The sequence below is a fragment of the Portunus trituberculatus genome, chromosome 18 (assembly GCF_017591435.1).
Source record: "Portunus trituberculatus isolate SZX2019 chromosome 18, ASM1759143v1, whole genome shotgun sequence".
Lineage (NCBI taxonomy): Eukaryota > Metazoa > Arthropoda > Malacostraca > Decapoda > Portunidae > Portunus > Portunus trituberculatus.
Window position 1 is genome coordinate 22,818,486 of NC_059272.1, and position 12,500 is coordinate 22,830,985.

A 12,500-nucleotide genomic window follows, 5' to 3' on the forward strand; every position below is an offset into this window, starting at 1 on the left:
AAGTGGTGAGAAATGGTGACGTAGAGAGAGAGAGAGAGAGAGAGAGAGAGAGAGAGAGAGAGGTAGGGGAATTAATAGACGGGGAGGGGAAGGGAGGGGAGGGGAGGAAGGAGGAAATATGGGTAGGGGGATGGAAGAGAGGGATGGTAGGAAGCAGGGGGAGGGACTATGTGGGTGGAGCTTGTTACTACGTCACAGATAGTAGGGGATAGTACTACGTCACCATTTCTCACCACTTGTCCGTTTCTTCGTGAGGATAAGTGACTTTCTCCTGTTTTTATAGGGAGAAGTGCCATTATTATATACTGTTGACGATTCTTGACACATTGGGATATTAGGGGAGGGTGTCAAGTACACTGTGGCAAAATTTCATAATGATATGCGTGTTCCTTACAAAGTTATTCTAGAAAAACGTGCCCTCAAACTCTCTGAAACGCTTAGTAGGTAGGTACATTATGTAAATATATAGTTATGTTGATGATAAGCAGGTAAACAGGAGGTTGAGAGAGGGAAATGATAAAGGAAAAATAGCAATAAAATAGTGAGTCATGGAGCGAGAGGATAATAATTAAAGTCTAAATTAACAAAGTCCAGTAGCCTAAGAATAGAACAACAACAACAACAACAACAACAACAACAAGAACTAGCCAAAGAATCTATGTGACTCAGACGTGTGTTTGAGGGGTGGAGGATTCAAGTATTTCAAGACACAAACAAGAGACATTGTTGAGGAGCTATTCACGTGGAGTCTGTCCCATCAGTCTTTCCTCAGAGCAGCAGAGGAACGAAAGAAAAGAAATAAACATATAAAACGTCTCCTAAAAAAAGGCAATGGCTCGATAACAAAGAAAATTGGACAAAATGGAATTCTTTTTTACCTATACGTATGTTATTGAGGAGGAAATAACGTCATGCATTCATGTAATGACTTCATAAGAAACCTGAAATAGTCAACTTGTGTTTTTTCTGACATTATTTCCTTTGGTCATGTCATATATTTTTGTTCAGTAATTCTATTTTTTACTCAATATCGTTACGGATCACAAAGAAATCATAGTCTTAAAATTAAAACATTTATGATAAATTGAATATATATATATATATATATATATATATATATATATATATATATATATATATATATATATATATATATATATATATATATATATATATATATATATATATATATATATATATATATATATATATATATATATATATATATATATATATATATATATATATATATATATATGGCTTTTCTTTCATATTTCCCTTCCTAGCAGTTCAAAACTATACGGAAATCTGATCTCATTCTTCATTATGTCCTTGATATCCTTTTCACCTTTCTGCTGGTGTGCAATCTTTCTATCTAGTTTTTTTTATCCTCTATCTTGTGCTTCCTGTGATACATAACAGGAAGTGAAAATATACTCACGTTTTAGGATCTACCAGGTCTATGGGACGAAATGTATTGTCTTTTTAATCAAATTGCTTATTAACCTATTGTATCCTTAATGATTGAATTAAATTTGCTCCTTGCTAAGAATAGTTTCTTGGTTTTGATTATGCACTGGCAGTAAATTACTTCGTTTTTCTTTCAACGTATGCATCGCTATTTCAAAATATTCGCGGTCGAGGAAAAACTAGCAGATATCATTATAAATATATAGTTTTTACGAAAAGAGTTTTAAAATAAGCCTCACGCTGCACAGCAAAACATTACGCTGCACGTGTCACATTGCTGAGGATGATTAATTAAACAGCCATCATCACCAGTAGCCTCACGTGCCTGTTCTCGGTAAGGAATGTGATATGGTGTTCTCTGTCAAGGTAATTACTCGCGACATTCCTGCTGATTACCGTCTCATTATTATTTGTTATTAAAGGATGAGAGAGGGAGACGTGTGTGTGGGTGTGTCTGTCTGTGTGTGTGTTTCTGTGTGTGTGTGTGTGTGTGTGTGTGTGTGTGTGTGTGTGTGTGTGTGTGTGTGTGTGTGTGTGTGTGTGTGTGTGTGTGTGTGTGTGTGTGTGTGTGTGTGTTTCACCTTTCTATTCGCAACATTGATATCTTCTACGTAGCTGATGGTGTGTTATTTATGATAATTACGTGCTGCTCTGGATAGCGTTTACGCGATGGACGGTGAGGAAACCTTGGCAATTGTGAGAGAGAGAGAGAGGAAAGAACGAAGGAATGGAGGAAGGAAGGAGAAAGGGAAGACAGAAAATAGGGTGAGAATGAATAAAGTGATAAAAGGGAAAGAAAATGACAAGGAGATACATAGCCAAGAGGAAGAAAATAATAGGATGGGAAAAATAAGTGAAAGGGAAACAGAGTGAGAGAGATAGAGAAAAAAAAAAAAAATGGAAGGAGTGGGGGCTGGGAGGGACACTCTTCATCGATAGACAGGGAGGCATGGAGAGAGGCTGGTGTACTGTTAAAAGGTCATTGGTGTATACAGTGGTGGTATATTCGGTTCACATAATGCCGTGTTCGAAAATAACACGAGCTAAACACGCAGATCAGGGAAAAACAGCAGGAGTGATAATCAATACGGTGCTCGTGTACGTGTTTGAGCATTAAAGATTAGCAAGGTTCGGTCATTACAGCTTCATTCCAGGATCTCATTTAGAGGGATCAAGGAATGGTAAGCCAAGCTGCAGTTTTCATTATGTGGTCTCATGTTGGTAAATGCATTGAGGTTGTTCCGACATTTTGTATAATTTGTGTATAATTTGTTTCTCTTGAATGAAGGTGGAAATTTTCGAGTTGTGTTGCATTCATGTCATTTAGTACTAGCATGGGTATAAAATAATCAGGTAACACACACACACACACACACACACACACTGTGTGGACATGAGGCCAACATGTTCAAAGCCCCTAAGGAGAACACTATATTGGATCCCTTTTTATGTAATTTGTGTGTGTGTATATATGTGTGTGTGTGTGTGAGTGCGTGTGTGTGTGTGTGTTTGATTCACTGTTTGATCTGCTGCAGTCTCTGACGAGACAGCCAGACGTTACCCTACGGAACGACCTCAGAACTCATTATTTCCGATCTTCGGATAGGCCTGAGACCAGGCACACACCACACACCGGGACAACAAGGTCACAACTCCTCGATTTACATCCCGTACCTACTCACTGCTAGGTGAACAGGGGCTACACATGAAAGGAGACACACCCAAATATCTCCATCCGGCCGGGGAATCGAACCCCGGTCCTCTGGCTTTGAAGCCAGCGCTCTAACCACTGAGCTACCGGGCCGTGTGGATGGAGCACTGTATCATTATCCACGAGTGTATGTAAAATTAAACTTGGCTCATATATAAAGAGAAGACAACAACATGTACTTCAATCTGATGGCCAGCTATTTCTATTTCATCAAAATTTTGTTATTAAGTTTGTCCAGACGCTGACGCTGTACACAAAAGGGCAAAAAGGATGACTGAAGTCTTTATTCTCTCTCTCTCTCTCTCTCTCTCTCTCTCTCTCTCTCTCTCTCTCTCTCTCTCTCTCTCTCTCTCTCTCTCTCTCTCTCTCTCTCTCTCTCTCTCTCTCTCTCTCTCTCTCTCTCTCTCAAATTTTGTGTACCCTTTCAAAGCCAGGGTTATAAGCTTTCATCTTCCCCTCGTTAGAAACTTTTGTCATTCCTCTTCCTCTCCTCTCCCTCTCCTTCAACTCCTATTGTTATTGTTGTTGTTGTTGCTGTTGTTGTTGTTGTTGTTGTTGTTGTTGCTGTTATTGTAGTAGTACGTAGTGGTAGTAGTAGTAGTAGTAGTAGTAGTAGTAGCAGTAGTAGTAGTAGTAGTAGTAGTAGTAGTAGTAGTAGTAGTAATAGTAGTACCAGTAGTTCCTGTCGTTGTTGTTCCAGTTATTTTTTCTTGTTTCTTTTTTCCCTTGAAAATCTTCATTCGCAGTTTATCACATTTTCTTTCATAGATGTCACAAAAACTATAAGGCTTGTGTGCGTTTTCTGGGTCGGGATCACTTATTTTTGTCGAACTGTCAGGACTTTAAATGTTTGATGACAACTGTGGCAACTATAGATTGTGTGGCTATCATGGTGGCTTGTTTGCTTTTATGTTTGTTTCTTGATTTTAGGTACAGGACACTGAACGTTAATCATTGATATCTCTAGTCTACGTAGCATGCATAATGAGGAAGTCTGATAAATAAGGTTTTTACTTAGATTTCTCGAAGGAAGTTGCATTTGCGTATTGGTGGTGTACTTGAAATATAAGCACATGGTGGAGTACTTGAAATATAAGCACATGAAGAGTATTCTTAAGATATTCAGTCACTGCAATATCGTAACACACATCTCTTTCTGTTTTCCAGAGCTCATGATGTCCAAGGAGGGGCGGGGCAGCTGAGAGCTGTCCTCGACACTGCCACCGGCTCCTCTTCAGTATCATGCCGTGGTCTTTCGTAGATACCGACGATTCTGGCGCTTTCTCGTTAACTGCCAATACGACTAATGGTTGGTCTGGGACCTCGAAAGAGAGCAATGAAGACCTGCTACTGGGCAGTAGCGACAATCAGAGCACGGTGGATGAAGAAGCAGGGGTGGGAAACAGCTCAGGTGGCGCAGGGGTCAGCGCCAGGGACGAGTCTCTGGTGGTATGGGAGATAGTGACGCTGCTCGCCATCTTTGTGCTCACCGTTCTGGGCAATGTGGTGGTGTTGTTCATGCTCTTGGTGCGTCGCAAGAAACTCACCCGCATGTGTTACTTCATCCTGAGCCTCTGCGTCTCGGACCTGGTCACCGCCTTCCTCAATGTGCTCCCGCAGCTCGTATGGGAAATCACATATAGGTTCCGCGGCGGTGGCTTTCTTTGCAAGGCAGTGAAGTTCGCACAGTTACTTGGACCTTACCTTAACTCGTATCTTTTAGTAATGACTGCACTGGACCGATACCAAGTCATTTGCTACCCGCTATCAAACTGTGCCTGGACTCCACGAAGGTCCAAGAACATGATCTACCTTGCGTGGGCGTTGGCACTTGGGTCGTGCACGCCGCAGGTGTTTGTGTTCAGCTACCAGGAGGTCGGGGACGGAACGTGGGACTGTTGGGCGTCTTTCATTCCGCCATGGGGACCACGAGCCTACGTCACGTGGTATGCCCTCTCCGTATTCATTCTGCCTCTCTTCTTCCTCATTATCGTGTACACGTGCATCTGCCGCACGCTCTGGGTGAACTTCAAACACAAACAGATGGATGAGCAGCGGCACCGATGGCACGACCTGCGGCGACCAAGGCTCCTGGTAAGGCTGAGGACACAAGGGAATCGTTCCGACGGGGGCGAGGTTTCTACTTGCCTGCACTCGCCACAGCAGGAGAAGATAATACCGCTGCTCGACTCAAACTCTTCCACTTCCACTTCCACCGTCCACAGGCTGCCTGCGAAGAAGATGACAAGAGCGTCCTGCATGAGGATCCCGTCAGCCACCAACCCTCGCTCGCACTCCATCAGAAGCATCAGCCGAGCCAAGATCAAAACGGTGAAGCTGACCGTGACCGTCATCTTCTGCTACGTGAGCTGCTCCGCGCCCTTCATCTCTGTGCAGCTGTGGCACGTGTGGGACCCCGACGCTCCTACTTCGCCCTTCTACAGCGGTACGTGACACATACGCACTCATTTAAACACGAAACACAACATACACACACACACACACACACACACACACACACACACACACACACACACACACACACACACACACACACACACACACACACACACACACAGGTGTGTTGTACAGAAAACTAGATCCTCTCCTCTACTAAACCTCATCTTCTTTTCCACACCGAAGCACAGCTGTCTGAGGCAACTGACAGTAGCCCCTTCTCTGTTCCCTCCTACTTTCTCTATTCTCATTTTCGTTCCAAAGCTGGTGTTGCGACTATGTGCGCAACGACTTAACTTGTTCTAGTGCCCACGCTCTTGAATCTTCCGAGTTTTCCACCATCTGGCTTAGACTCAATAATCACTCTCTGAATAAAATGATCTGTGCTGTCTATCTCTCCCCTGACTCCTCTGACTATAATAAATTCTTTGACTATTTAACTTCCAAAGTGGAGCACATTCTGTCCCTCTATTCTTTCGTGGCTTTCCTCTCCCTTCACTGACCATCCTGGTGAACTAGCCTACAACTTTGCTATCCTCCATGACCTAGAGCAACTGGTGCAACACCCTACTCGTATCCCTAACCGTCTTGGAGACATGCCCAACATTCTTGATCATTTCCTTACCCCTAAACTTTCTGCTTATGCTGTTACTCTATCTTCTCCGTTGGGGTCTTCCGATCACAATCTCATTTCTGTATCTTGTTCTATTTTTCCAATCTCTCCTCAGTTTCCTCCAAAGCTGAGGTGCCTCTGGCGTTTTGCCTCTGCCAGTTGGTGGGACCTGAGGAGGTATTATGCTGATTTTCCCTGGAATGATTACTGTTTCCGTGTCAGAGACCCATCTCTTTGTGCTGAACGCATAACAGAGGTGATAGTGTCTGGCATGGAGGCATACATTCCTCCTTCTTTTCCTCAACCTAAACCTTCTAAACCTTGGTTTAACGCAGCCTGTTCTCGTGCTATACATGATAGAGAGGTTGCCCACAAAAGGTACTTGAGCCTTCCATCTCCTGAATCTCATGCACTTTATATTTCTGCCCGGAATCATGCCAAGTCTGTTCTTCAACTTGCCAAACACTCCTTCATAAATAGAAAATGTCAAAATCTTTCAAACTCAAACTCCTCGTGACTTCTGGCATCTAGCCAAAACATCTCCAATAACTTTACTTCTTCATTTTTCCTCCTTTATTTCATCCTGATGGCACCACTGCCATCTCTTCTGTCTCTAAAGCTGAACTCTTCTCTCAAACCTTTGCTAACAACTCCACCTTGGATGATTCTGGGCTTGTCCTTACCTCTACTCCTCCCTCTGACTATTTCATGTCTACAATCAAAATTCTTCGTAATGATGTTTTCCATGCCCTCGCTGGCCTAAACCCTCGGAAGGTTTATGGACCTGATGGGGTCCCTCCTATTGTTCTCAAAACTGTGCTTCCGTGCTTGCACCTTGCCTGGCCAAACTCTTTCAACTATGTCTATCGACTTCTACCTTTCCTTCTTGCTGGAAGTTTGCCTACATTCAGACTGTTCCTAAAAAGGGTGACCGTTCTAATCCCTCTAACTATCGTCCTATATCTTAAATCTCTTGCTTGTCTAAAGTTTTTTTAATCTATCCTGAATAGGAAGATTCTCAAACATCTGTTACTTCACAATCTTCTATCTGATCGCCAGTATGGCTTCCGTCAAGATCGCTCTGGCTCTCCTTACTGAGTCTTGGTCATCCTCTTTCAGAAATTTCGGTGAAACTCTTTCTGTCGCGTTAGACATATCAAAATTTTTTGGTAGAGTATGGAACAAAGCTTTGATTTCAAAACTGCCCTCCTATGGTTTCTATCCTTCTCTCTGCAACTTTATCTAAAGTTTCCTTTCTGACCGTTCTATTACAGCCGTGGTAGACGGCCACCGTTCTTTTCCTAAATCTATTAATAATGGTGTTCCTCAGGGTTCTGTCGTTTGACCCACTCTCTATTATTCATTAATGACCTCAACCAAACTTCTTGCCCTATCCACTCCTACGTTGATGATGCCACCCTACATCTTTCCACGTCCTTTCAGAGACGACCAACCCTTCAGGAAGTCAACAGATCACGTAGGGACGCCACAGAACGCCTGACCTCTGATCTTTCTAAGATTTCTGATTGGGGCAGAGAAAAAAACTCAGTTTCTTTATCTATCAACTCGACACAACCTTCCAGACAACTATCCCCTCTTCTTTAATGACACTCAACTGTCTCCCTCTTCTACACTGAATATCCTCGGTCTGTCCTTTACTTATAATCTTAACTGGATACTTGACATCTCATCTCTTGCAAAAATAACTTCTATGTTTTTGCCAGTTTTTCTCGCACCTCCCACTGCTAACTCTGTACAAAAGCCTTATCCGTCTTTGCATGGAGTACTGTTCGCATGTTTTGGGGGAATTCCACTAACATAGTTTTATTAGATAGGGTGGAATCAAAAGCTTTTCGTTTAATCAACTACCCTCCTCTGACTGACTGTCTTCAGCCTCTTTCTCACCGCCGGAACGTTGCAGCTCTTTCTGTTTTTTTATCGCTATTTTTCATGTTAACTGCTTTACTGATCTTGCTAACTGCATTCCTTCCTTCTTCCTGCGGCCTCGCTGCACAAGGCTTTCTTCTTCCTCTCATCCCTATATTCTTTCCAACTCTCTAACCCAAGAGTTAACCAGTACACTCAATCATTCATACCTTTCACTGGTAAACTCTGTAACTCCCTGCCTATTTCTGTATTTCCATCTTCCTACAACTTGACTTCTTTTAAGAGGAAGGTTCCAAGACATTTGTCTCAGACTTTTGTTTAATTCCTTTAAAATCTTTTAGGGAACCTGCATTTCAGTGGGCCTTTTTTCTATGCTTTGTTGCTCTTGGCAGGCCTCTCTCTTCCATAGAAAAGAAAAAAAAAAATCTCCATATGATCTATTGTTCAGGCAGTATATCTTAATTATCAGTATTACCAATTTACTTTCACTTTTTCATAAGCTCCTTTATATGAGATAAATTCACAAAGTTGTCCGAAGTGCCTGTTAAATATTACATTTTCCATTCAATAAGTGAACAATGGTGATATCATTCTAAATGAAGAAAGTGTTGCTTTACTAGTGGCACTACTTTTTCTACTACTACTACTACTACTACTACTACTACTACTACTACTACTACTACTACTACTACTACTACTACTACTACTACTACTACTACTGCTGCAGCTGCTGCTGCTGCTGCTATCAATGATACGATTGTCATCCCGGGTCTTTGTCACTCTCAGTCTCCAAGAAACAACACACTCAAATATTCTTGCACCCAGACTTGCTCCTCTACTTGTATTCTGTGGCCCTTGACAGCGACACTTGACTCTGAGCCTCCCATCAACACCAGCATGCATAATTCATACCCACCCTTTCAACCCAAGGAGCACAGCTGTATAATTAATTCATCTTGAGTCTGTTGTGCTAAAATGGATGGAACACAAAGATCGTGAGACCTGGCAATGATAAAATAATGATGTAAAGAAAGTATAAGCAAGAAGCTCAGGTCTAGAATCCTTCCATGTCTCCAATTGTATGATCAACTGATTGCTTATTTATCTTCCTTCCTTCTCTTCACTCCGTCCTGTGATCTATTATTTCGTCGTTCATTATTTACCTCATCACCAGAGTACAGTCACAATAGTAAAGGAATAAGAGAAATAAAACAATGTTGGTGATGGAAATCCGTTAAAGGAAAGAAGCGAAGAAATGAAGGAAAGAGAAGTGAGAAGGAAAGAGAGGGAAAAAATACGGAGAAAACGCATTGTGAGAAAACGCTATAATGGTAGAATGGAAGATTTGAGGGGAGGAGAGCCCGAAGGAGAAAGAGAAGACGAGAGGGAAGGATGAAAGGCATGTGTGGCAAGTGTAATGCTGTCAGAGTGAAGGAATGGAACAATGCAAGAACAGGCCAAAGGGAAAAGGAAGGAAGGGAGGGATGAAGAAAAGCTGTGTGAATAGTAATGTAAAAGCTCTCTCACATCACTTAATATCCCAAGGAAGGTAAAGTGGCCGTCTTAGGAATGCTAGATCCAATTAGTGTTCACCAGTCAGGATTTGTGCACCAGCAGATTCAAGAAATGCCTGCTGAGGGTCATAGCCGGTGAGATATCGTTTTCTTTCCAATAACATCATGCATTCAGCATTTTCAGAGGAGGGACTATACCAGTTTACACGTCCTCAGAATTTCGTTTCTCTAGTCTTTGAAAGCATTGGTTACATAACTTACAATATCATCTTCAGTGCAAAACATTTTACGGTAGCTGATGTGTATAGCTTGAAGAATTTGATTATTCGATGGGTTTTGATATTTCTCTTACACAGTCACGTTGTACTTGTTTACCACAATCGTTTTCCAGCATAAAGTTGTGTTACCGACAGGATCTTTGGCAGACGCGTGGATTTGCCTCCGTCCTGCCATCTTGCACATATGACTGAACGCTGATATTGGCTTCCTCGCTTTCCTTGCACACACGTACACTCACTCACACACACACACACACACACACACACACACACACACACACAGAGAGAGAGAGAGAGAGAGAGAGAGAGAGAGAGAGAGAGATGGAAGAATTCTATAATTTGATCTATACTGTTCATTCATATGGTCTATTTTAACCTTACTGAGGTCGAGTAAATAAGATCAGGGAGGCGGTGGCCTAGTGGGTAAGGTTGTGAGCGTAGGAATTGGCAGACATCTACGCGTAGGTTCGAATCCCACCACGTACCTTCTTGATACTTGGCCATTTGTCGAGTGGTTTGAAGTTACCTACATGACATCATGATACCCATGTTCTAGGTGGTTACACCCAAGATGCGCCAAGATGCGCTTGGGTGGTGATATGGATCCTAATATGGGTACCACTATAAAAAAAATTGCCTGCGCCACTAATGGGTGGAAGCTGAACAGCGCTTCCCATACTATGTACTCTTCAAGTATACCTAAAGGCGCTATGGGCCATATAGAAAAAATAGAAAAATTAATGAGTGATGCAACCTCCTATACTGAGGAAATTCTATTAAACTTTCAATATTCAGTAATGTGGGTGGCTGTACTTAAATGTATCCTGAGAATGAGTTTCTCTTGATTCACGTTTTTTTTGCCAATCTAATGCAGGTCGTCTTCAATACTACACACGGACAAAGATTTAGTGTAATTCACTGTTTGATCTGCTGCAGTCTCTGACGAGACAGCCAGACGTTACCCTACGGAACGAGCTCAGAGCTCATTATTTCCGATCTTGGGATAGGTCTGAGACCAGGCACACACCACACACCGGGACAACAAGGTCAACTCCTCGATTTACATCCCGTACCTACTCACTGCTAGGTGAACAGGGGCTACACGTGAAAGGAGACACACCCAAATATCTCAACCCGGTCGGGGAATCGAACCCCGGTCCTCTGGCTTGTGAAGCCAGCGCTCTAACCACTGAGCTACCGGGCCGTGTGTGTGTGTGTGTGTGTTAGATGATGCTTGCGCACTCTTTTTTTTTCGTTTTAGGGATGTAAGAAGAAAAGGATTTATTTTACGAGGTAGTCTATAAAATATGGCTATGAGCGCATGCACAGCCAGCATTACTACAGCTTAACACACCGCCACTGTCATTAATACTGTCATAGCCATTGTTTTACACTGGTGGTAAATCACACACACACACACACACACACACACACACCAGATAACCGGGGTTCGAAATTTGGGTGTGTCTCACACACACTGTTCACCTAGCAGTGAGTAGGTACATGTAAACGAGGAGTTGTGACAGACCTATCCCAAGATCAAATAATGAGCTCTGACTGCTCCTGTACGTCTGGCTGTCTCGTCAGAGACTGCAGCAGATCAAACAGTGAATACACACACACACACACACACACACACATTTTAGTTCATTGTTTTAATGTCCACACACACACACACACACGGTTAAAACAAAAACAAATACGTGTCTTGTAGCACGGAGTAAACTCTCAAATAATCTTGAGTTGCTTGTGTCTTGTAGGAAAAATTTCAGTCTTAAAAGAAATATATGTTATACATTCTTTTTGTTCAGTCGTGACAGGAAGATTAGAGCGCTGGGTGCTGTGGGCGAGTGATGAAGGCAAAATGTTGGAGGTAATTTTCTTTTCACCCTTGCAGGCGCGGCTTTCACCATCCTGATGCTGCTGTCGTCCCTGAACAGTGTTGTCAACCCTTGGATCTTCCTCGCTTTTAATGAAAACTTGTCGCAAATATTGCGAAGTTTGTGCACCTGCCGGTTCAATATCAGATGGGGACCTTGGGCTACCCACACCTTCAGAAGCTCAGATAGCAACAAGAATTTGAGACTAACGGTGTTCACGACCACGGAGGCGGAGCACCAGGCTGCCTCTCACAAGCCATCGCTCTCTCCGGGCCATACCGTCACCCTTTGTGAGAGTAGCAACGGCTGCTAATCTCAACTCCTGGCTTTGTAGGAAGCAGAGGCGCGCGGACATTAGATATTCATTTTAGTACTGTTATCAAAAATACTTCCAGATTATACTGCAAGTTCTCTTTTCGACTTATTGTGTGGGTAATAAATAGTGTTTGTGAGACTTTGCCAAGGTTTGGCAAAGGAGGTGAACAAATAAGACTCCAGGATTTCAGCCCAGGTGAAGGAAGCTGGAGGATTTCACGACAATAATGAAATGTTGAACGAAAATGTAATATGATTGCCAAGTAACAAATAATTTATTGTGTAGTCTTTCTTTTTCAGTTCCGTGAATGAATGAATGCCACAGAATTTTCAATCCTGATTTGGAAGGATGAAGCCTATCCGAGTAGGAGTCCT

General features: G+C 42.5%; 1 protein-coding gene across 1 annotated transcript in view; it reads left to right on the forward strand.

Annotated features, from left to right (window-relative positions):
- Positions 1-12,500, forward strand: part of LOC123505804 (oxytocin receptor-like) — a 20,948-nt gene that overhangs the window by 6,962 nt on the left and 1,486 nt on the right. The window contains exons 3-4 of the mRNA XM_045257524.1: positions 4,349-5,627; positions 11,828-12,500. The exon at positions 11,828-12,500 is cut by the window's right edge and continues 1,486 nt beyond it. Coding sequence (XP_045113459.1) covers positions 4,424-5,627; positions 11,828-12,123 — 1,500 coding nt within the window. The 5' untranslated portion in view covers positions 4,349-4,423 and the 3' untranslated portion in view covers positions 12,124-12,500. The remainder of the gene's footprint in view (positions 1-4,348; positions 5,628-11,827) is intronic.